Source organism: Citrus clementina, unplaced genomic scaffold, assembly GCF_000493195.1.
Source record: "Citrus clementina cultivar Clemenules unplaced genomic scaffold, Citrus_clementina_v1.0 scaffold_7, whole genome shotgun sequence".
Taxonomy (NCBI): domain Eukaryota; kingdom Viridiplantae; phylum Streptophyta; class Magnoliopsida; order Sapindales; family Rutaceae; genus Citrus; species Citrus x clementina.
In genome coordinates, this window is record NW_006262075.1 from 7,182,883 (window position 1) to 7,209,322 (window position 26,440).

At 35.2% G+C, this 26,440-nt stretch overlaps 2 protein-coding genes and 2 pseudogenes across 2 annotated transcripts; 1 reads left to right on the forward strand and 3 right to left on the reverse strand.

Annotated features, from left to right (window-relative positions):
• The first annotated feature begins 947 nt into the window (after positions 1-947).
• On the forward strand, positions 948-1,911 carry LOC18036405 (annotated as a pseudogene).
• A 4,856-nt stretch (positions 1,912-6,767) lies between these two features.
• On the reverse strand, positions 6,768-9,075 carry LOC18036416 (cytochrome P450 71A1). Its single transcript, XM_006426614.2, has 2 exons — positions 8,160-9,075; positions 6,768-7,670 (listed from the first exon to the last, which is right to left on the reverse strand). The coding sequence occupies exons 1-2, from the start codon at positions 9,063-9,065 to the stop codon at positions 7,041-7,043; spliced, it is 1,536 nt and encodes a 511-aa protein (XP_006426677.1). The 5' UTR covers positions 9,066-9,075; the 3' UTR covers positions 6,768-7,040.
• Positions 9,076-11,934: 2,859 nt separating this feature from the next.
• LOC18036417 (cytochrome P450 71A1) lies at positions 11,935-15,608 on the reverse strand. The gene is made up of 2 exons (XM_006426615.2): positions 14,653-15,608; positions 11,935-12,754 (listed from the first exon to the last, which is right to left on the reverse strand). The coding sequence occupies exons 1-2, from the start codon at positions 15,559-15,561 to the stop codon at positions 12,125-12,127; spliced, it is 1,539 nt and encodes a 512-aa protein (XP_006426678.1). The 5' UTR covers positions 15,562-15,608; the 3' UTR covers positions 11,935-12,124.
• A 3,100-nt stretch (positions 15,609-18,708) lies between these two features.
• On the reverse strand, positions 18,709-23,056 carry LOC18036421 (annotated as a pseudogene).
• Between the last annotated feature and the right edge of the window lie 3,384 nt (positions 23,057-26,440).

Here is a 26,440-nt window from a genome sequence, read left to right on the forward strand (position 1 = left end):
GACAAGCATCAAGAAATTTATATTTTAGAATTTTTATATTATTCTATCTAATGTAATCATTTTTAGATATGAACACCTTTATTTTTTTTTAAATGCAGATTTTGAATTTTACTAGTTCATAACATTGTAAAATACTGAATTCGCATTTTCAAAAATATGAACTTCTGCACTAGAGAATCACTCCTATCTAATTTATTCAAAGGAATTATCAATTAAACTTCATATTTAAAAATCTAGACTTTTTTTTTTATTATGAAGATTATGAATGTTGTTGGAATAATAATAATAGATAGATTTATTATGTAGATTTATTATTGTTCCGAGATGACCGTAGTCGCTTTTTCCTTTTTTAATTGGGTACGTCCAGAAAGTAAAACTTACTGTAATTTTCTCTTTTTTTTTTTTTTCAAATACAAAATTTTAGCCGTAGTTACTTTTAAAACTTAGTCAAAAATCTTATTTTTTTTAAAAAAAAAATTGACATCCAATATTAAATTTGGGGATCAAGTATTCTGATTAGGCATTTAAGCTTAACCTTTCATCAAAACTACTATAATGAAGCTTTTAAGTGTAATTCCAAATAAAAGCTATTAATTGATTGGCATTATAGGATATGTTTATTTGTCTATTGATAAAAGTAACAAGTATTTTACATGAAAGGAGAAAGAGAGGTGGGAGGGAGAGGCAGGGACTAACATACACATATTATTAAGTTAATGGAGGTGGTGCTGCTGCTCTTGCACTGAGAAGTAGTGAAATTGAAGACTACAGAGCTTCTTTTTCAGCACAGAAAGTGAAGCTTCTCTTTTCCATAATTATTACTCACTCTCTTGCTCTTCTCTCTCTCTCTCTCTCTCTCTCTCTCTGTCTCTCTTTCTTGTTATGTCTTTTGCCTTCTCTCTTTCTTGACCATTCTCTACTGCATCTACAAAACACAACCAATTTATTTTTAGGGAAAAAAAAAAGACAAAATGGAGTTTGATCTTGAGAACCCCTTCACAAGCTTTGAAGAACACCAATCTGATACTCTTTTGGATCTTTTTGCCATTGAATATGATCATATGCCTTCACATAACTTCATGCAATACTTAAAAATCACTGATTTTTATGTTTCTCTTCGTCAAGAAGCTGTTTCACTGGTTTTACAGATACAATTTTCCTGCAATTTTGAGCCCTTCATTTCCTACCTAGCTGTTACTTACTTGGACCGGTTCATCTCTCGGCAAGAAATTCCGCAAAGAAAGCCATGGGTTCCAAGGCTTCTTGCGGTATCTTGCATTTCTCGAACTGCAAAGATGAAGAACACCCACTTCCCCATCTCTAAGTTCCAGGGTGACCAAGAGCTCATCTTTGATGCACAAACGATTCACCAAATGGAGCTTCTCATTCTTGATGCATTAAATTGGAGAATGAGATCAATAACGCCTTTCTCATTTCTCTATTTGAGCCGAAAGATCCTCCATTGACACAAGCTCTCAAAGATCGAGCTACAGATATCATCTTCAGAGCTCATAGTGAAATCAAGTTACTAGAGTTCAAGCCATCAGTAATTGCGGCATCAGCAGTTCTTCTGTCATCACATGAACTGTTCCCATTGCAGTTCCCTTCTTTCAAGACTTCAATTTTAAGTAGTGACTATGTAAATAAAGAGGACCTGCTAAAATGCTTTGATACAATGCAAGAAATGGTGGAAACGGACGGCTGTGAGTCCATTTTAGATACACTGTCAAGCTCAAGAACTCAATTTAGTGTGGTGGATTACAAATGCACGAAATCAGAAAGCCAACAAATCACGAATAGTAGCATCACAACTACAACTATGATGCCAGAAAGGAGAGAAATCAAGCGACGCAAAATGAATGGTTTTTGCAGTGAAGCGAATTCCAGCTTCCTCGTATTCAAAATTGTTGAATGCACTGAAAGACGACGAAATTGGTCCAAATTGCAGCAGCACATTGTCAGCGTCTAAAGAAAAAGTGAAAAAGAAAGGTAACGGATGGTCCTGATTTGAATTTGAAGCAGATTAGCAGAAGATATTGAAAGCTCACAATGAGGCTCAACCCCCAACTCAACTAAGGAAACAAGCAAATATTTAAATTTAATAAAGAGAAGATTTTGTACCATGAAAGCACAAAGTTGGAGGAGTGCAATGTTGAGTGCTACTCTAAATAATTGTTTTGTGTTATTGGGTTTTTTGGTTGTCTCAATGTCTCTCGCTCGGTGGCGGCCAAGCAATAACAAATGCTTTCAATTCAAGAAGATGATAATATTGGGGAAAAATCAGGTTTTTTAAATTTTTATAAAATTTTTTAAGACCGCTCTCATATAATATATAAGAATTTGTATTCTAGAAATCGTACCTTGAAAATCCGAGTTGGCTTTTTTCGCTGAAGTGATTTAGGCTCCTAGATCACGATCCGCCACCACCACTCCTGTTAGATCACGATCCGTCACCACCACGCTTGTTAGATCACGAACTGTTACCAATGATCTTCCAGGTTATGACTCAGGTTCGATGTGCACTTGACGTGTGGGCGCCTTTATCACTACCAAAGCAACTAGCACGAGAAAATTTTTCTCTCAACAATAGAGAGAAAAATCTTATTCTCTGATCTGTATAAAGTGGCTTCTCACTTTTTCTTTAAAGAAAATAAGCCTTTTATATCACCCTTTAGTGAAAACCCTAGGCTCCAAAAAATGCCCTAAATAAAACTCACGTTACTTTTCATTTAATAGGGGACCCACCATGTAAAATAACACAAGGCCCTTTACACATAAGCTTATTAAATGGAGCCTCCCACTAAATGATATATTTAGGCTTTTGACCTAAATAGCTAGTTATCTTGCTTATTAGTCCAGTAGTGGTGCAGTCAATTAAATGAGCTAACCCGGGGATCATTTGGGAACATACAATAGTGGTTATAACAATTAGGCCTGTAATTAAACTAGCCTAATTATTTAATTCCAAATCTACTCCACTAAAAGATTGGAACTGACTTCCATAATTGTATGCTCGAATAATAATTCGTCCCAAGCCACATTGATTTCTTTACTGCACAATCCTTTGTACCACATCGTTAATTAAATTAATATCTCAACTGTCCAATCAATTTAATAACATCTTATTCCTTGATCCTTACTGATTTTCTCTAATGATCATTTTTAACATACTAAATATGTTGACACACTCTGGCCAGAGAATTCTATGATCAAGTGCCGAAAACCCATCAAGAAATGTGTTGTACAAATTCTATATTGTTAATCCATAACTCCAATACTCATAATTGCTCCCACCAAGATACAGGGTAATCTTGACCACAAAGATGTGTCGTGCCCATTGGTAACTCAAATGGAATAACAATTACAATCATGAAATCATAATTAACTCAAGATTAAGATTACAGTAAAATCAATGCCTATGAGATTTAATAAGTCTGACAGTTATTACAAAGTTAATTAAATCTCACATGTGATCCTGTTCAATGTAGTCGTACTACATCAATAAATTCATACATGATTAAGACAAATCATTAAATGAATTTATTACAGTCTATACCTAAATAAAGTGCCCAACTTTATTTATCAACTGCGAACTAAATTTATTTAATCATAAGATAACTTGTATTTATGTCTTCTGTGAATCCACATAATGATCACATAAATACATATAATATGATTAAATGGACTTTAATCCACATATTAATGCAATTAAGATGTTTGAATAAAATACCTCATTTATTTTATTAATCATAAAAAATGTTTATTACAATTAAATAAACACATATGCTTTTAAAGAGCATATTTTTCCAACAGATAATATTTTTTTGAGGAAAAAAAAACAAGTATTTTACATGAAAATTTTTAGGTAGTGAAGTTTAAAAGAGTAATGTCATGCTTACTCACTTTGGATACTCAATTGTGATAATTAATAATGTGGTATTTTATGTGTCATCTGTTAAGTGAGTTGTAAAAATAATTTGTTGAGTGCGTTGTAAAAATAATAAGTTAATAATTAATAATAAAATCAATTCATATCAAATACTGATATGTTTGAATTTATAAAGAAGAAGTGAAGAGAAAGAAGAGATGGTTTGGTTTTCTTAATTTCCCCCCTTTTTTATTGAAACACTTCCGACTATATATAATAGTCTTTACAATACTGAAAATTAACAAACAATGCCAAAAAAAATAGGAAACCAACTTCCCACTTCGCTGAAAATCAGCACATCACGGGATTATTGAACAAAACCCACAACTAAATGTAACACGTGCATGCATGGCTCCATGAATGATGGCGTGAATAATGGCTTGCATGGCTCCATGAGTAATGGCACGTATCATTCCTCCCCGCTCAAGGATCCTTGTCCTCAAGGACAAAATCAGGAAATGACTTGGAGAAACGCCATTCATTCTCCCAGGTGGCGTCTTCCATCGGCGCATATTAGACCAAAGGAAGTTATGTTTGATTCGAGAGAGAGTTTTATGGAAACCAAAGTGACCACCAATTGGAGATGAATGACAATCCGCCATTATTTTTGGAATTAATGTTGAGGTGGGGCTAAGATAAATTCTGTTGCGCTTAAACCAAACTCCATCTCGTTGGTACAATTGGTGACGTGATTGAGGAGGGCTCTTTTCAAGCAAATCTTTGTAAAATGAATCCCGGTGAACTTCTTCTTGGAGAGCGTGAATGATGAGCGTGAGCGCTTGACACTGCCCAACACACTCTATCTTTTCTCGGTTTGCAACCATAACTTGAAGCTTCTTGTCTCTGACCACTGGTAACCCAAATTTGGAGACTATGGATTGATCAATGAAGTACTGAGTGCTGCCGCCATCTATCAATACAGTTACTTCCTTATTTTTCAGCTTGCCCGAGACTCGAAGGGTCTGGGGATGTTCAGTTCCTGCCATTGCATGAAACGAAATCTCAGGTATGGTTTCTTGAGTGTCCTGTTCGAATTGAACGCCGTTAACATCCTCACTTCCTAAATAGGGCAGGTCTTCGATCATGAATAATTGTGGTCGTTCGCAGCGGTGGCCTGGTGTGAACTTCTCATCACAACAGTAACATAATCCCCTTTCACGCCTTTCACGTGCCTCTTGATTGGTGATACGACGGAATGTTGCTGGCGGTGTCACAGGATTTTGGTTTGGGCGCTGGTTTGGAGGGGGTCCTAGAACACCAGCCGTTGGGTTGAGTCCTGGTCTTTGCGTGATCACAATGGATTGGGAGCAAGCTGCTTGGGTCGGTTTCTGTTGTAATTGGTTTCGCTCCTCAATTAATCGCGCCACACCTATCGTGTCCAACAATGTCCGAGGTTGTTTAATTTTCACGTCCAACCGGATGTCATCGCGAAGTCCTGCAACAAAGCAACCAATCAAGAAATTTTCCGGTAAGCCATCAACCCGGTGTGAGAGTCTTTCGAAAGCTTCTTGATATGCGGCCACCGACGAGGTTTGTTTAAGGCGAGTCAAAGCTTCTGATGGGTCCTCGTAATCTGTTGGACCAAAACGGAGGTGTACTGCCTTGGTGAATTCTTCCCATGTGAGTGGCCCACGAAACTTTGTCAACCACCTATGCCACTGTAAAGCAATTCCTTCTAAGTGAAAAGATGTTAGCTGAACTTGTTGGTCTGGGGAAATATCTTTGAAATCAAAATATTGCTCTGCCTTGTAAATCCAGCCGGTTGGGTCCTCGCCGTTGAACCTTGGAAAGTCCAACTTGAGGTGGTGATGGGGCCGCTCATGGTGGATGGAAAGTTCATTGACAGCATTTGAACGAGAGGTTTCTTCAGGAGCAAATGGGTTGGTATCGGGTTGGCTGGAACTTGGGTTCCGAGAGTGACGAAGAGCTTGAAGTTCAGTTAACACAGCTTGCAAGGCAGCATTAACTTGGTCAAAACTTGCTTCATGTCGAGCTAAAGTCGTGGTGACGTCATTGCGGAACTCTGCATTTGTTTTGCCGCGAGTGTCCATGGTTGGACCTTGGCTCTGATACCACTGATATGTTTGAATTTATAAAGAAGAAGTGAAGAGAAAGAAGAGATGGTTTGGTTTTCTTAATTTCCCCCCTTTTTTATTGAAACACTTCCGACTATATATAATAGTCTTTACAATACTGAAAATTAACAAACAATGCCAAAAAAAATAGGAAACCAACTTCCCACTTCGCTGAAAATCAGCACATCACGGGATTATTGAACAAAACCCACAACTAAATGTAACACGTGCATGCATGGCTCCATGAATGATGGCGTGAATAATGGCTTGCATGGCTCCATGAGTAATGGCACGTATCAAATACATGTTATTAAATGATCCGAAACACATCAGTGAGTACTCTAAGTAAGTATTTAAACTTAGTAAACATAGCATTATTAATTGTAAAAATAATTGCATGATTTATGATGTGTGTGTGTCAATTAATTCACAAGGCGTACTACACACAACACATTGAGATTCAAAGAGCATATTGCTATTTGATGGAACATAGTTGTAAGGTATTATGCAAATTGGACTTGCTTCCACCACTCAAAACTGGTTAATTGCTTTCTGTAAATAGAAACCAATCCCTTGTACTCTGTCAACGAATTCATAGAAAATGGAAGGGAAAGAGGAGCTTTCAAAATTGCTTTTCTTTAGTTATTATCATCATGCTTCTTTAGCTTTTCTTCATTTAAATACCTTGCTTGCACATTTTAGACATTTATCAATTTGATCTGCAAAATTGGCATATTATTTTAGGAAAGAGGTAGTAGAAGCAATCTATAAAAAGAATTCATTGAAAACAGCCCCATGTAAGTAAGTGTTTACGGAAAGCGATGGTAAAATATCACCACTAACAAAGTTCATTATTTAAAAGGCACAATATCTAAGCCCAAAAAGATTACGTTGGCTAGGGTACACTGGCTCTCGTTATATCTTCAAATTCAGGACCATGTTCGCACTAGCAAACCAAAGCAAGACCATCAAGAAGCGCTTATTCAAAATATATTAAAAGCGAACCAAGCCATAATTAGTTCTTTTGGATGCCAGAATCACAGACTATAAAGATGGAATGAAAGCCTTGGCTGAGCCACGACTTCAAGCGGAAATTTTTTCGGAGTGGAAAGGCCAAAAGTTTCCTCCATATTAAGCTCCTGATTGCTCATATTTCCAGGCAATTTCCATGAAAATCCATGTAAAAGATTAGCCAAACTTGATTGAACAACCTTAAGCCCTAGACTCATCCCTGGGCAAATTCTTCTTCCTGTACCAAAAGGCAGCAACTCAAAATCACGCCCTTTCACATCAATTGATTTTCCAAGGAACCTCTGAGGGTAAAATTCATTAGGATTTTCCCACAAAGCAGGGTCTCTCCCTATCGTCCATACATTAACTAGGACTCGGGTGCCTTTAGGGATGTCGTAGCCGGCAACTTTGCAATCTTCACTAGCCATTCTTGGCACCAGTGTTGGAGACACCGGGTGTAGACGCATTGTTTCTTTAACTATGGCGTCGATGAATGGGAGATTAACGATATCTTTCTCTTCAACCCATCTTTCTTTTCCGACTACTCTATCTAGTTCTTCGGTTGCTTTTTTGAGAAGTTTTGGTTTTTTCATTAGTTCAGAGATAGCCCATTCCACTGTCACTGCTGAGCTCTCAGTCCCACCAGCTAGTAGGTCCTATAATACAAGAAAGATAAAGATTAGGAATCCTGTACAAATCTTGTACGCTAACTGGCTCTCACTTGCAAACTTGACTTTGAAATCGATCGTTTGATTATTGAACAACCAGTTATGTGGAAACTTTAAAACTAGGCATATATATAAGTCATATGTATGTTACTAGTAAACTTCTTTGCTGAGTACAACCAAGACAGTTCATATTATGGCCCGTGAATTGATGAACCAGAGACCGATATGTAAATTATATGCAAATTAAGTCGTAACATATATGAACCACAAAAGCACATGATTTACTTCACCATTACCCAAAAGACGTTATGGCAACCAATAATGTCACTTTTAAAGAAATTAAGTATGATTAAAAAAAAAGAGAGAGAGAAAAACAAATTCATTTGACTCTAGTCTCCATGTCCGTATCGACAAGAGTTCTTGTAAACGAAATATGAAATGATAAATAAATAAATAAATTATTTGAAAAATAAATACCTGGGTTACAGCTTTGAGGCTATGTCTTTCAAGTTTAACTTCAAGAGTAGGATCATCAGCAAGCTGCAAAAGCACATCCATCATGTCTTTAGCCTCATAATTATCGACCCCCTTTCTTCTAGCGTTATGATCATCCAACTCGTACTCAAATAACCTGTCAAATTTCTTAGCCAAAACCTTCATTCTCTTTATATAACCTTGTAAATCCAAGAACCCTAACCAAGGAATCATATCGCCAATATCCAAAACCCCGCCTAAAATAAACAACTCATCGGCCATTTCCTTAAACTCATGTCGTGCCACAATCTCATTTGTGTATTTTTTCCCTAAAACCATACGGCTCATAACTTCAAGATTCAAATCTAAAAGATTATCCTTCAATATAATAGGCTTGCCAGATGATTCATACAAGTTTCTGAGAAACAACATCGTTTCTTCTACTCTTATGTATTCATATGAGTTGAGGCGTTTAGCAGTAAACAATTCCATCAAGCATATTTTACGTAATTGACGCCAGTATGGTCCGTATTGTGACCATGTAATATTTGAGTAATTGAAGGTTGTGTACTTACCTGCGGCCAGTTTGGGCCGGTAAGAAAACAGAGCGTCGTGGGTTTTAAGGAAAGCCTCCGCCATCTCAACGGAAGATCCCACAACAACGGGGAATGATCCGAATTTGAGTTGCATGATAGGCCCATATTTTTCGGACAGAGCATGGATGGACCGATATGGAAGTGGGCCTATGAGGTTGAGGTTTCCGATGATCGGCCATGGCTTTGGGCCAGGCGGTAAGTTGAGTTCCCGGCGGCGAAGACGGAGGGAGAGGAGTATGAGGGCTAGGGTTGCTAACCATGCGGCCAAGTAATAAGCCCAAGAGTGATGAATGAGCTCCATTGTAGTAAACATTAGCTAGTTTACTGGTGTGGAGTTGCAAGCATTGCGGGATGGAGTGGTCTGGTATTTAAAGTACGGAATGGCCCAAATATATCTACGAGAAATCAATGAACAACTTGTATCTATCAGTGACACTCACACACTCGCCTAATTTATCTTGTTTTTGTTGAACATGTGATTAGGAAAAAAAAATGTCAAAGATGGTGGCTGGTTGTCGTCGAAGAAGCCGCCAATGTGGTGCCAGCCACCAGTGCGGATCTAGCATGTGACTAGTGGGGGCTTGAGCCCCCACTGGCAAAAAAAAAAAAAAAAATTAAAAAAAATATATTTTAATTTTTTAATTAACTCCATAAAAATTTTATTAAAATAATCACTATAAATTATAAATTCTCATAAAATTTAAAATTTAACTTTTAAGAATTATAAAAATTTATATTTTAATTAAAAATAATGATAATTTACCACTCAAAATATTTTTAATTCTCAAAAATAGGATTAATTCTTTCAGTCTTTATAATAATACTAGAGCGAATATTTTCAGTAATGAAACTCATGAAAAATCATCTTTGAAATCATATGGGATAAATAATAGTTTGATTGTTTATATATGAAACAATAAATTTACTAATATTGATAATGAGTCTATTGTATAACATTTATAAAATATAAAAATGCATAGAGAAAAATTATAAATGTACTAGCAAATATTTTATATATTCAAAATTTTAGTTTTTCATATTTTATTATTATCTAATTTAGCCCCTGATAAATTATTTTTCTAAATCCACCACTGCCAGCCACCATCATTGAACCGGGAAAAATGGGTGGGTGTCGCCCATGCAAAGAAGTAAAAAGGAAAAAAAGGAAGCCAAAATTTGGCAGTTCTCCCCCTCATTTTTTGCATCCCAGAGAAGCAATTTCAATTGAGTTCCAATTGAGAGCATTCAATTGGTGAATGCAAGAGACGTATTCGGAAAGAATTTATCAATGAACAACTTGTATGTATCAGTGACACACACACTCACCTACTTTTTCTTCTTTTCAGCTGAAAGGAATCTCAATTTCAAAATAATAATAATAATAATAATAAATTTAATTAAATTACAACGAAAATGTTGCCGGCATGCCTTATGATTTGTAGACAAATAAACCAGTTATCTGTTGTAGTTTAATCTATATTTCACTTTGATCAACTAATCAATTGCAGGTTGAGTAGTTGACCTCAATTTTGCAGCAAATCCTCTCATCTTGATCCATTTTTTACGGTTAAAAATAATATTAAAGTTCCCACAAAGATTCTTTCTGATGAGGGCAGCTCAAATCCGATTGATTATTAGTCTACCCCCTTGCATCTTCATCTTCACTACTACTAATATACTTTCCTTTTGAGAAGGAAAAAAAAAAATTACATTACAAGTCTACTTATACTTATAATCATAAATTTATTTGAATTTTTTTATCAGCACTTTGACAATGTATATACTCAAATATCCTCGAGAAATTATTCCCTAAACACGTTCTTCTCCCCGGCCGTCCCAACCAAAAAACTTTTTAAGATAAAATTTATTTGAGTTTTTTTTTTTTTTTTTAATAAACAGAATCTCTTCCTATTATCTCTATACTAAACGTTAACTATGACTCGAGTGCAGGATCTACTTCCACTCCATATTTGATTATCGTTTATTTGATGATTATGATTGAAACTGATATGTCTAAACAGAACAACTCAAGTTAATTACTTATCTCGATCACAGCCCTCTGAAACCATTAACTTGTTAATCAATTGCGTGTTGAGTAGTTAAACGACAAACTCTCACATGGATTGGCACATGCGGCGTGCCCCCACTTGGTCAAATTTCAAATTACTTATCCCCACCCTTTTATTAATATCTTTTTTGTTACTTATGTCCTTCGGTATTTGACTTTTAAAATTGTTAACATATACTTAATTTGATTATTTCGGATTTTTTAAAAGTATGTGTTAGTGTTCATAGTACCTTTAACCATTTATTTAATAGATTGCTGATCCCTAACTTTTCCTATAAGAGTTGACCACGTGCGCGCCGGAGAGCAACATTGTCCACCTATGGATAACCTTCAACAATTTATTTTAAATATATATATTTTTAGTTTGCTTAAAATATTTATATTCTTATGGATAAAATAACGTCTATGCATGGTTTATTTTCTTTACCTTATGTTTTTTCAATATCCTGTGAGACTAGTAGTTAGGTCACAATAAGGCTGAACCAAATACACAAAAATATAAAAGCCCAACACAGAAAATCATAATGAGTTGGTTCTTTTCTTGTTTTCTTCATTAATTACCACAATCGTTGATTAGGAACAAAACCAGCCAAGCAATTTATGGTACAATTTGGAATATTTCAAAGTTTTGCTTTATCAAAAGAGGCTTTCTAGCCAAAAAAGAAAAAGAAAATCTTATATTAATAGTGAAGTCCCTCAGGTTTCAGCCTTCAAGTGCAGAGATGTCATATATAACTCCTTCTAAATGTTCACAAATGGTGGTCAAGGCATCCTGGTCATACTCATGCTTCATCGGCATGTTACATTTGGCATTCATCATAAAAAATATTTACAAAAATCTTCTTGTTGTTTTTTTTTTAGATTAAATTGTTTTAATCTTGAAGTTTTCGTTGGTATCTTCTCCATATATTTTTTTTCAGATTAATTTTTTCCATCCATTGGAAAAAAAAAATCTCACACTCACAGAAAAATTGGAATACTTATTTAAGCAAATAATCGTATCAGACTGAAAAGAAAAAAGAGAACCAACAAATAAAACTAACAAACTATAAATATTTTATATTGTAACGAAGTGCGATTGTGCGAAGATTTTTTATCGATACATCAACACCCTAACAATAAGATTATATATCAAAAGACGCACGTTATTTGGGCCCAAACAGCTGCGTACATTAGTTTGGGTTTAATATCTCATTACATCTGCAAATCCATAGCTTTTTCGTACTAACAAACTCGAGCAAGATCATCACAAGCCACCAACTCAAAGTACGCTACGCCATGATTAATTATTTTGGAAGCCGCAATCACAGATTGTAAAGATGGGGTGAAAGCCTTGGGTGAGCCAGAACCTCAAGTGGGATCTTTCTCGGAGTAGAAAGCCCAAAAGTTTCCTCCATATTCAGCTCCTCATTGCGCATATTTCCTGGCAATTTCCATGCAAATCCATGCAAAAGATTAGCTAAGCTTGTTTGAATCACCTTAAGCCCGAGACTGTACCCCGGACACATTCTTCTTCCAGCCCCAAATGGCAGCAGCTCAAAATCATGGCCTTTCACATCAATTGATTTTCCAATAAATCTCTCAGGATAAAATTCATTGGGGTTTTCCCACAAACCTGGGTCTCTCCCTATCGCCCATACACTAACAAGGACTCGAGTGCCTTTTTGGATGTCGTAGCCGGCTACTTTGGAATCTTTTCTAGCCGCTCGGGGCACCAGGAAAGCACCCACTGGGTGCAGACGCATTGTTTCTTTAACTACGGCATCAATAAATGGGAGATTAACGATGTCTTTCTCTTCAACCCACCTTTCTTTTCCAATTACTCTGTCTAGTTCCTCTGTTGCTTTGTTAAAAATTTCAGGCTTTTTCATTAGTTCAGAGATGGCCCATTCCACCGTTACTGCTGAGCTCTCAGTCCCACCAGCTATTAAATCCTGGATTACACAAGAGATAAAAGATTAGAAATCGTGTGCTTGAACATATACTTTCAAGAATTTTCACACTAAACTTTCGGCACTCACTTGCTAAATGACTTTGAAATCAATCGATTATTGAACTATATTTTACTTATGTGGAAACTACGAAACTATGCATGCATTATAAAATAAAGTCGTATGTATTAGCGATCAAATTTCTTTGACGGCCGGTGAACTGATGAACCGGTAAAACCGACAAGAAAAATAAAATTACATGCAAAAGCAAAATGAGCCGACGGAGCACACTGGTCTGTTGACAGGTGTATAACCATTAGATATCAATTATATCTTACTTTGCCATAAATACTAATATATAACCATTAGATATCATATTGTCGTCACAATTAAATTACCATCACAATTATTGTAAGTTCTCTCCACTATTTTTTTGTTGATAAACTGGGGCTCAATTAAGAGCTAGAAAACAAAACACCGGGGGGTAGCAACCCCGTAAGTGTCACACAGAAGAAGGGAACTAGCCCCAATAACAGAACTAGGGTACAAAGTAAGGCCAATAGGCAAAGAAAAAGTAAGATTCGCCATGTAATCCAATTAAATTACCACCACAACTATTGTATGTTCTCTCCACTATTAATTTAATGTGAATATAATAAATATTATTTTTATTTTATTTGAATTATGCATAAATATAAATTTTTATCATATTCATAAAATAGATTATGAAGCTCATTAGATTTAATCTAATTAAGTTTTTTGAGAAAAAAAGGCATGTCTAAACAATTTATTAAACATACTCTAAAAATAAAAAGGCAATTTAAATTTATATATATTTTGATCATTATATAATAAAACGACACTTTTGTAATAAAATTTACTAGATACATGTATTATACTTTTCAAATTTATAACAACTGTAACAATACAGTTCACCAAACACTTTAAGTTACTTTTTAATCAGCGACTTATTTATTCCACACAGTAAAAATAATTTATTTAATCAGCCACCGCAATTCCAAATTAATCCTAAGTTCTTTTTGGCAGCCAGTAATTTGTTGCTACACGACAATTTGCTACCAATAAATTGAGATGTCGATGTTTACCCAAAATTACGAAAGCCAGTGACTCTTTTCTCTCCATATATACAAATTATCCATGTCATAAGTGTTTGGATTTATATAGAAGTTGCCGAGAAATTGGGGGTAAGTGTTGAATTTGATGTGAACCACAAATTTACTTCATCAGCCAAAACATATTTTATTTTGATACCTCTTCCTTTGAAGAATAATAATAATTAAAGAGAAAAATGAGTTCACTTGACTTTAGCTAGCTATGTGCACGTATAGGCGAAATCACTTGCAACAGAAATATGAATAATAATAATAATCATAACAACGACAACAATAGGGGTGGTAAAAATATCCGCATGGTCTAGACCCAAACTGCACCCAGACGATGTGGACCGGGTATTACCCGGCTCGAATATGAAGTCAAGCTGGTCCTGAGCATCACTTGATAAACCCAGGACCTAATCCGGAACTCGAATTTTATTAAAAAAATATTATAAAATATATATTATTTAAATATTTAAATTTATTTAACTCATTTATTACACATATTTAAAATTTTAAACACTTAAAGTTTATATTTTCATATCAAATTTCATCGAAATAAATTTAAAACTTATAAAATTATAAAAATAAATAAAAAGGTATACATATATAATATTAAAAATACAAAATCCAAGCGCCCGGATTAAAACCTAATCCGGTGCCAGGCTCGAGTGTCAAAAATTTGCATCCAAGCTGGGTATGGGCATTGGGATAACTGGACCTGGACCCGAATTTTGCCAACCTTAAATAATAATAATAATAAAATACAGAGTTGAAAATATATACCTGTGTAAAACCTTTCACGCCATGTCTTTCAATCTTGACTTCAAGAGTGGGATCATCAGCAAGCTGCAAAAGCACATCCACCATATCTTTAGCCACATAATTTTCGACCCCTTTTCTTCTAGCGTCATGTTCATCCAGCACATGCTCCAAAAACTTGTCAAACCTCTTAGCCAAAGCCTTCATTTTCTTTATATTACCTTGCAAATCCAAAAACCCTAGCCAAGGAATCGAATCGCCGACATCTAAAACCCCATTAAGCATGAACAATTCATCAACCATTGCCGTGAACTCTTGCGGTGTCACAACCTCATTTTCGAGCTGCTTGTCTGTGTATTTCTTCCCCAAAACCATACGGCTTATAATAGCAAGACTCAAATCCGAAAGATGATCTTTCAATATAGTTGGCTTGCCGAATGATTCATACAAGCGATTGAGAAATAAGTTCAATTCTTGTACTCTTATGTACTCAAATGATTCGAGGCGTTTAACACTAAACAATTCCATTGAACAAATTTTACGAGCCTGACGCCAGTATGGTCCATAAGGTGACCAAGTAATATCTGAGTAATTGAAGGTTGTGTACTTGCCGGCTGCTGTTTTGGGGCGGCCAGAAAACAGTGCATCTTGGGTTTTGAGGATAACCTTAGCCATCTCAGCGGAAGAGCCCACGACAACGGGGAATGACCCGAATTTAAGCTGCATAATGGGCCCATATTTTTCGGACAACGCATGGAGGGAGCGATGGGGAAGTGAGCCGATGAGGTGGAGGTTTCCAATGATTGGCCAGGGTTTCGGGCCTGGCGGCAAGTTGAGTTTCCGGCGCCTGAGACGGAGGGAGAGGAGGACTAGGGCAAGGGTTGCTAGCCAAGCGACCAAGTAGGAAGCCCAAGAGGGATGAATGAGCTCCATAGTTGTAAAACTAGCTTTAGTGTATCGGAGTGTTGCCTTCAAGTTGATTATGGGTGAAGTTACAACTTACAAGTGTTGTTGGTGGGGACATTTATAGTAAGAGAGTGACCAACGCAAGTCTTTGAGATTTCGATATTTTTGTTGACCAGCATTATTTTGATTGGCGTTATTCATGCTGTGCTGCTGATCGGTGACTTGAGAAATCACCGAGAAATTAAACGAAAAATACACGTATCTATCCATGTCCATTGACGTAATTATTTAAATGGATACATTATATTTTCCCGTAGAGTTTCACACGATTTGGTTTCAAAGACTCAAGAACCAACAGACTTGTCTTGAAGTGAAGTTAAGAAAGTGAAAGAAAATTAGTTAGCAAAGTCGTGAATTTATTATCTTTACCATGAAAGCTTGTGTAGATGGACCACTTTGTTTCTTTTTGTTTGTCATGAAATGTTTGGAAATCAGGGGTGCTAAAAATATCTGCCTGGTCCGGATCTGGACCACAACCGGACAATATGGGCTGGGTACTATCTGACTTGGGTATGAAATCAGACTAGTTTTAGTCATTACTTGATAAATTCGGGATTTGGTCCGGAGCCTGAATTTTATTTTTAAAAAATTATAAAACATATATAATTTTAAACACTTAAAATTTATTATACATATTTAAAGTTTTAAACACTTAAAATTTATATTTTCATGTCAAATTTCATTAAAATAAATTTAAAATTTATAAAATTATAAAAATATAAATTTAAAAAATATAAATATATAAAAATATAAAATCCCGACAACCGAATTAAAACCCGATCATGTACCGGACTTAAAAATCTCGCCCAAATATCTAAAAATTGCATCCTGGCCTTGAAAAGTATACCATAGAGGGAAGGAAGTGTCAGAGTGGGAATTACTTGACTGTTGACTCGACTTTTCTAAAGAAAATTAGTGTTGACTCGACTTTTCTTAAGAAAATTAGTGTTGACTCGACTTTTCTAAAGAAAATTAGAGCCTCTCGCTTTCTCAATAATTCATCGTGTGCGAGGAGAGTAGCTTTAAGAATGAATGAATTTTTTGATATTTGACTTGGGTTAATGAAGCTAGCGGCTCAATAATTCAGTGGTTACTGGTTTGTGTTTCATCCTTTACTTGGTGTTAGTTACGAAATATTTCACCTTAACTAACACAGCAATATAATATCATGGATTACTAATTGATAGTCAATGGTATAAATCATTCAGGTTTTAATGACTTTATTGTTGGGGGCCGGGGGGGGGGGGGAGGGTGGACCTGCACTTATTATTACAATTTAATTGAGGATACATTAATTAATAAATATTTAGGTTATATGCACACAATAAATCGTTAGATTCAACACTCGTAACTTTTTTAGTCTTTTTACATAATCCTCCACAATCTCGGTTGGCTCTTTTGGTTGATTTAGTGATGAATATGCTGTTCAAATTTGAGCTGTTGAAACTTCTTATTTTTAAGAAAAAGATACTTCCTTTAACCAAAACTTAACAAAAATATCACAACCACAATATTTTTATTTGGGTGGAAGAAAATCACCATATATTTAAATTATGTTGACATCAAACTTCCCAAATAATAGTCGAACAAAAAAAAAATTGTTAAAATTAAAAGAACAAAAATTACTCCTAAGAAGCTCCATTCCATCTTAATAACATGAGAAAACAGTTTTTAGTGGGTTACAAGGATCAAATTATCATTGATTAATTATTGAGTTTATAGAAATCAAGCTAGTGCTCTCATTAGTGTCCTCAACACTATTGACAGCACTAGCTCACTATTAAATAATAAACTTGATTGGAACTGGGGAGAACTTAAACTTTAGTGTTGATACGAACTTAGCTGAACTTTTTGAAGTAATGTAATTGATAGTTATTAAATAAAAAATAATATGTAACTAAATTGTAAACGTATGTTATTATAAATATATATGTGGCATAATATTATAAAAGAAATAAATACAATTCAGATCAGCATGGATCCTAATTTCAAATGAGAAATACATATCTATCATTCGTCCACTTGGAATTTCATAAAAGCTTGTTAGAAAGTCGAGGGTTAATAATGATAAGAATAGGTGCATCATAAATTTGAATTGATCATACTAGTCATAAATACTCTCAAGATAAAGGGCCATCTAATATGCGAAGCTTTTCCGTGATCAATTATTAAATATTTTGGTAAAGAGAATCAATTTCGGTCCAAAAATGAACAATTTTTTCGAGCACATGAATCACACATTATGATGCCAACAAATGAAATGGCGATTCACTACCAGACACAAAGTGACATCACCTTCATCGAACATTGAGTGATTACGATGAATGTATAATAGGGTGATAATTTGGTCAAATAAAGCAAACACAATTAAGAAGTAAAAAGTGCCACAACTAGCATCAGTCGTTTAATTTGGGCTATAAACTCAATAGTTATTTCTAGCACTTGATGAGATGGGAAAGTGATTCAACGTTTTTGGTACAATAATCAGAAGCATTATTGAAGAGCAAGTTGTTTGTTTGTGGAATCAGAATCGATAAGATCTCGTGCGATCGACTAATATTTCAAATTCTCCTTATTATGAATATACTTTTTCATGTGACATTATTTTAAAAAGCTGTATCTTGTTTTGGGTCACATTTTAAGAAAACTTACCTCTAAAAATGAAGCTGTTGTTTTGATCCTTTAAGTGTCTTCTTTACTAAAAGCAAATCTTAAAGTTGAACTTCCAAGAAGATTCGCAATCTCATTTTTAGTTATATTAAAAGCTTTAGTTACATTGCACTTCCTTCGACCACACCTCAAATTAAACATATCTTCTTATACTTATTAAATCCTTGACCTCTTGCTTTTGTTGTAAAAGATCAACGAACTAATCTCTCCTTTAATTTGGGGATATTCATCTGATTTAAGTAGACATATATCATGGGATCAGTTTATTGCACAGCAATCCGTGCTGTACTTAACAATTTTTAGCACAAAAGTTGTTAAGTAAGTCTTATTAAACTTCTCAAGCTAATTAAGTAAGAATACTTTGTGAGAAAACTAAGGAGAAGAGAGCGAGTAATATAGCCAAAGAGTATTTTATTACTCGAAGGAGAAAATACAAGAGAGCTTTTTACAAAATTGCTTGAGTTGCTTGGAGTGTGATGTGTTGTGTGTGTGTGGTGTGGTGTTGAGCAAAATAGAGAGTGGCACCCCTATTTATAGAGGTGCTTGCCTAAGTCTAGATCCATCTATATAAGTGGTGCAAGTTGCCTAAATATCTCCTAAGTTTTAGAGAGGTCTAGGTATATATAAGTGTGGAAATATCTAGACAATACAAGTAGTAGAGAGTTGTAGAGATTTCTAGAAATCAGGTCTGGCTTGCAAATGTGGGTTGTTCACTGGCTAAGCGCACCACGGCTTGCTAGTTGTATGATGCGGCCCATTGTTGAGCGTACCCTGCTATTGAGCGCCTCCTCCTATTGAGCGGACTTTTACTGAACAAACCCATGCGCGAATTTAACCTTCGTTTGTGACAAATTTAGGCAGCCCATGACACATAACTAGGTATGTTGTTGATGCTTATGTAGGAGCAGGAAGAGACTAGAGACGCAATTTGAGGGGCAAAATTTCTTTACAATAGGGCTGTTTTAGTAATTCTCTTAAAAATGAATTTTTAATTCAAATATAAATGTAATATGATCTATTAGAGCTGAAAAAATGGGTCATTGGATCGTATTTGTGTTGTGCTGGCTTCGTGTTGTGTCGGCTTCATGTTGTGTCAAATTTAAGTCGACCCAAACATGACCCATTTCTCATCAAAGGGAGGGCGATTGGGCACATAACCACCATATGGGCACTGTCCGAAATTGAGTGCAGCGTGCTGTGCAGATGCGAGCCAGATGATTGTATTTAGGATAAAGACTAGATCATCACCGTTGGTTAATGTGGGCCACCAGCTTTCTTGACGAAGATCGGCATGGCCTACGTTGATGGACTCATTGTGCCATGATTTTAGCTCTTTGTCGTCACAAATTTTGGCTTGAATTTGGGTAGTAATGGTTCACATAAGTGCGCACCCAATCCTCAATTGCTGACCAAATTAGAAGCCCGTCTGCTGCGTATGGGTAGTCCTCAATCAGCAACTTCAAACCATCTGGCTGTGTTGGGTCAGGTACTGCAATGCCTCTGCAAAATGAAAAGAGAAACCTCGTTCAGATGAACTGATCGACATATTAATACACCAATATAAGCAATGAACATGTCAGAGAAATAGTATAGACGCATGCCCATTTTCTTTTACCTATAAAGTTTTTCAAATTCATTATAAATATGTTCCAACTTGCATGGCATAAACTAGGTAATCTTTACTAGTTTTTACCTGCGGATGAGATCAGCGGGGAGGCCTTCCTTGTCAAACCGCCAACTTTTAAACATGGAGGCGCTGATTTCCATGCCGTAGTTAGCGGCCAGGAGTGAAGCAAGACTCAATCACACCATCGGCATTGATTAAATTTTTCCTAGCTAGAGCATTAATCTCCAACGTGTATCTCATATGCGGATCCAAAAGCTTGTATATTGGGTGCATTGCACTCAATTGTCTATGTGCTGTAAGAATAAATGGCTCCATGCATGCATGCGTACGTACCTATACAATCAACACATCATTTCAATAATTTAGCCAGCATAAAAATGGAAAATAAAATGCCATAATTTTGATGAAAGCTGCGAGCAATCAAATTGATTTAATATGCTTACCACTGTTTATCGAGTCGGTGCACCCTGGGATCGTTGGAGCAGACATGGGCCCTGGCAAGCTGCCAAAGCCAATTGGAAGTGGCGTCGACGGGTGGCTTGAGCACGCGCTTTGATCGGGTCCAGACGGTGGGAGGCTGAGCTCAATGGCGATGGGCTTAAGAGGGGCCAAGAGAATTCAAGAAAAATATTGTGCGAGTTGCGTAAGCTTTTCTACCATCAAGTGCATTTATTTTGTCTAGAAATGGAAGGTAAATGTGATGGCAATCCAATACGTACAATTTGTTCTCCTTCAAGGCCTGAAAAAGAAAATAATAAAATTGGCCCTTAGTAGAATTTAGTGTGACATGCCAATCGAGTATCGGAGATCAAATTAAGAGAGGATATAAATTCAAATAGAAGACTTTTTATTAGTTACCTGTTGCACGGACATGCCATCGAGTTGGCCAATGATGTGTTCTTCTTTCAATGCGGATTCTTGTGGACCGTAGATCGCAGGATCAAGATTGCTTACAGGTGGGAAAGCCTGAAGCCCGTCAATCGTGACCGGGTTAACTCCAGCTAAAGCTTGACAGGCAAATTCGTCATCTTGCAACCAAGCAAATTTATCCCCTGCAAATGTGGATCACATGCGTTGGTTTTGTGAAAGTGATCTTGGCTTTTTATTTAAGGAAAATGATAAACAAACTAAAAGAAGACTAAAGGACGACAGAAACGCAGCGTGGGTTTACCGTTTCACGTGTTTCCTTAGTCTTCTTTTAGTTTTGCGTGGGCCCACAATAAATAATAAAATAAAGAATTTAGAAATAGAAAGCAGGTCAAATTTCAGTTTTTTATCTTTTCCTTATACGTTATCTCCTCCCTCACCAGCCACTCATTTTCCTTAGTTTACTCTCCCTCCACTCATTTTCCTCGTTTGGAAACGGTAGCACTTCGTTAATCCCCGCTTCTTGTTATCGCCCAGCCGCTTCTTTTTTTTTTTTCTTTTGATTTACAACTTCATCCCCATCATTTGCAGCCATTTGCTTCGTTACCGGACGACGACCGCTTCTTGTTCTCACCCAACCCCTTCTTATTTTTTTCTTTTGATTTGTAACTTTATTTGAATGTAATGAGAGTCACCAACTTACCAATTAATCAGTACCAATTTTATCAAGTTGCCTCTGTTTGCAGATCCAGATCTAACTTCTTCTTTATGGCCACTTTTTCTTTTTTTTTGGTTGCTGAAATCGAGCAGTTGGAAATGCAGAAATTGCCTGTGTGATAAGCGAGATGCAGAGAGATAGAGAGGACAGGGAACTGATTTTTCATTGTTAAATGTAGATGGCTCACGTTAAATGAGAGGTGAGAGATGGAGAGAGAGAGGACAAGAAGAAAAATTGATTGTAAAAAAGTGATGCTATTGTTAAATGCTATATTCACTCACGTACCATGTTTAATTTAATTTTTTAAACTGATTGTGGCCCCTGGTTTTACTTCAGTTTTCTTCTGTTAATACAAATGCAGATCGAGTTGAGTTTGTCTGGTTTGGCTTCTTCGTCGGGTTTGAGTGATAATGGCAATTTTAGCTTTTTGTCAACTTTCTTATTTTGTCTTCTCATTTTCGTTACTTTTAGTTTCCTTTTCATTATTTTAATATTTTCTTTTGATTATTTTATTTTTTAAATGAGAAAAAAAAACTGATAAAGGATAATGAAGCAACAGACAAAGGGACCCACGGAAATGACAGTGGGCGCTGCCGTTTCTATCGTCCCTTTGTCGTCCGTTAGTTCAAATAGCCGGACTCTTTATTTAAATAATAATTTTCATTCCATTACTGGAAAAGAAAGGAAGTAAACAAATTAAAACCATCGTGCAATTATACCCACGTGTTAAATATGTGCAAGCTCAGAAAGCACTTTGCATGCAAGGAAAGTGATAGGTGACACTGGAATCTAGAGGTGGGTCATTTTGCTCCTTTCTCTTAGGCAAATTATAAGCTTAAGAAATTAATAATGATTTCCTCTTGTTTTACAAAAGCAACTACTAGCACATGAAGTTATTTTTTTTATATATATTCATAGATTTGACATTCTCATTTGTCCCCCACTAGTAATATGGAGCATCATCATGATCCCACTAAAAATCACGATATTTATTATGACAAAGAAAATTGCCTTCGCATAGATTAGTAAAATTATAACACCAAAAAAAAAAAAATGTAAGGTCTTCCATATGCCTATTCTAAGGTAAAGTTTAGAAGATGCATAAAAAAAAAAAAACTCCATTGATTTTATGTTATTTTATTAGAGTGTAATTAACTTCAATTTCTAAAAAAAAATTGAAATTTAAAAATTTTTCTTTCTTAACGTATGTTCTTAGCGTACACGAATGAATGAAATTTTATTTTTAATGAATAAATATTTGATTAAAAAAAAGGGGGAGACTGAGTACTTACTGGAAAGAATGTTGAGAGTGTTATATTTGAGGAGACCTTGGCTAGATTCTTGAATTTTGCTACATTCGGCAATGGGTGCTTTTTCAGAAACCCATCTTGTCTAATATCCGAAAAGCCACTAAAATCACGATTATGAGCAGAAATGCTGGCTTTTAATAAAGGGATTAAGTTGCGAAGCGCGGCTTTAAGCCTTCCAGCTGAAAATGCATCATGCTTGGACTCCTCAAATTGTTCATCTCTTGGCACGTACATTGGCAGTGGCTTCTCTATACGGCTCTCTGCATGCATATCTGCCGAATATACATCCAATGGACGCGGGTCAGATATACAAATACACACACACTCATCATGATTCTGATCTTACATTCTTTCGGTTTAAGAAAGATTTTCTTTCTATGAATTTCCTTTTACCTGTATCAGTTGGAAGGCGACCGGTACGACACCGTCTTGGGTATGGTCTTTGTTCACCACCAAGAGTTGGTCTAACAAATTCACTTCCTCTATCAGGGTTTCCCAGATCATTGAATACAAAATGCACTGGTGAATATTGGATCCCTGTCACATACTACCACAAGGTGCTGTATTCGCTATTTCCCAGCTACTACCACGCTGGCTTGAGGTGATTAAAGAAGAGGTTGTTGTTAAACCAACATTACAGGACTTGAAAAAAAAAATCCAGCAAGGGGAAGCATTGGGACCGTGGAAGCTGAATAATGGCACTATATTCTTTAAAGATCGTATTTATCTATTGGAGGATTCAAAATTTGTGACATCCGTCATCAAAGAATTTCATAGAAGCACTTACGAAGGCTATGTGAAGACTTTAAAAAGCATCAAGGCAAATTTTTATTGGAAGAACATGCGGAAGCAGATTAAGGCGTTTATATGCAGTTGCGACATTTGCCAACCCACAAAATAGAGCAATTGGCTCCTGGTGGGTTGTTATATCCCTTGCCAGTTCCACAACAGGTCTGGGAAGACATACCCATGGACTTCGTCGAAGGGTTGCCGGCCAACAATAAAACAACAATCTTTGTAGTTGTTGACATGTTATCTAAATATGCTCACTTTATTCCTCTACCTCATCCTTATACAGCTGTGGGAGTAGCCAAATTGTTCTTTGAAAATTTTCTTTAAGCTTCATGGTCTTCCAAAGTCAATTGTATGTGACAGGGATCCAATATTCACCAGTGCATTTTGGAGGGAGTTATTTCGGTTAAATGGGACTTCTTTCAATTTTAGTTCCAGCTATCATCCTCAGACAGATGGGCAAAGTGAAGTTGTGAACAGAACTCTAGAAATGTACTTAAGGTGCTTCAAAAGTTCAAAGCCAAAAGATTGGATGCGCTGGCTTCCGCGGGCTGAATATTGCTACAACACAAGTTGGCATTCAACTATAAAACGAACTCCTTTTGAAGTTGTTTATGGCAGGAGCCCTCCTAGATTGTTAAGTTACATTCCTGGTACAGCTCGGGTGGAGGCGGTGGAAAAAGAACTGTTATAGAGAGAGAGAGAGAGTTCCTAAGACAGTACAAGAATGTATACAACGTGCTCAGGATAGAATGAAAAAAGTCTATAATTCTAAACACAGGGACAAAGAATTTAATGTGGGGGATTATGTGTACTTAAAGTTGCAGCCTTACAGATAGATATCTCTTATTGGAAGGAAAAATCTCAAGCTTTCAGCTCGATTTTATGGCCCATATCAGATTTTGGAAAGGATTGGAAAGGTAGCATGTCGGCTTAAGCTTCCACCTTCATCCAAGTTACATCCAGTATTTCATGTTTCTATGCTCAAAGCAAGGATTGGTCAAGAGTGTGAGGCACTTGAAGATCTTCCTGAGTTGAACCAAAAAGAAGAGTTAGTCCCAACTCCACAAGCGTTACTGGACCAACGAATTCGAAAGGGAAGAAAAGAAGTTCTAGTTCATTGGAAATGGTTGTCGCCAGCAGAGGCTACATGGGAAATCCACGAGTTGATTCAAGAACGTTATCCAAACTTCATCCTTGAGGACAAGGACATTCTTTAAGGGGGTGGTAGATATTACAATCTAGTTTAATCCTATTTGATTTAGTCAAGAATAAATCAGTTTATTTGAATTAGAATAAGTCAAGTCAAAGATGGTTAGTAAAGTGGGCACACTGTTAGCTGCTTTGCTAATTTTTGTTCCTAGTTGTGCTCATGACAGTTGTAATGCATTTGTATATAAACAACATTTGGCATGAATAAAATGTATCGTACAAGCTTATTCACTCTTAATTGAGTCATGGGAGGTGCTAAACCCTCGAAAAATTAGCGAATTATGCTTGTATTCTTTTTTTCCCTTAAACAAACAATTGTGAGTCACAGAGTCATGTGGTATTTACATCCAAATGATACTATTATTATAGAAGATTGTCAATTTCTTCCCCATTAAAATCAATATATACCATTTATTCTTTATTATCTTTATAATATTTAAAACCCTTTTTGACACCAAAAAATTTTTTTAAAAAAATAGGAGTAAATGAGTCATTTATTTGATAATTTGTCTTGGAAATAAATATATATTAAGAAAAATATCTTATTATTAATTTTTTTATTCACATAGATACATATATTTCTTATTTTTAGTACTTAAATTTATTATTTTAATTTCTATTTATATGATTTATTTAATTTATAATAAATATGAATAAAATATATTTGAAAATAAATGTAATGTTGTAAACTTATGCTATTAAGAAGGTTATTTGTTATTATGAAAATAATAAAGATATAAGAAGTATATTTTTATTTCAATAGGAAGGAAACTAAAAAGCAACAATCTTCCCTTATCTATACAAAAATATTGTGATTTTAGCATTACATTAAATAAAGCCATCTTGAAAATTATTATGTGATAGTCATAAACATAGTAAATAAATTAAATAACAAAAATAAAATGAGTAATGATACAGCCACAAACTTTTGTACAAACTAATTTAGCATTAACACATTGGTTGAATAAAAATACAAAATAATAAAAACAAATCACGTGGACCAAGAGATATCTAATTCAACTAATTAAATCATGCCACATCAATTTATACAAAAAAAAAAATTGAACAAGAATTTGTAGCTATATTATTTTTACAACTTCAAAAAACATGAAACGAATAGTTTTTAAAATCTAATTTTGAGAAAAATTTTATCCTTAACAAAATTTCACATAAATCATCACATGAATTACATAAATCTAAAATTATCATTATTCAATTTAGAAATAAAATCAATAAAAATATAAGGTAATTATAATTATAATTTACATTTGTAAGTTTTATTTTTTTCAATAACTATTATATTAATTTACTTCTATTACAAGTCTTAGTTTTCATTTATGTAATTTATATTTTATTTTACACTTAATATTAATTTACAAGTTTTATATTATACCTATAAATTTTTGTGTCGTTCACCAATAATGCACCGATTTACCACTCTTATATTAATCTACTTGTCTTATCTTCCATTTACAAGTCTTATATTTCATTTATTTAATTTATGTTTTGTTTTATACTTATTGTTGATTAATAAGTTTTATATTATATCTATAAGGTTTTATTTTTTTTACTAAAAATACAACAATTTACCACTATTATGTTGATTTTACATGTTTTACCATTTATTTACAAATCTTATGTTTCGTTTAA

Excerpts from the sequence above, each read along its gene's own strand:
- LOC18036416 (XM_006426614.2), bottom strand. The coding sequence starts at position 9,065 with ATGTTTACTACAATGGAGCTCATTCATCACTCTTGGGCTTATTACTTG. Across the intron at positions 7,671-8,159 it reads GCCTCAAAGCTGTAACCCAG|GACCTACTAGCTGGTGGGAC; the intron begins GTATTTATTTTT and ends CTTGTATTATAG.
- LOC18036417 (XM_006426615.2), bottom strand. The coding sequence starts at position 15,561 with ATGGAGCTCATTCATCCCTCTTGGGCTTCCTACTTGGTCGCTTGGCTA. Across the intron at positions 12,755-14,652 it reads GCGTGAAAGGTTTTACACAG|GATTTAATAGCTGGTGGGAC; the intron begins GTATATATTTTC and ends TGTGTAATCCAG.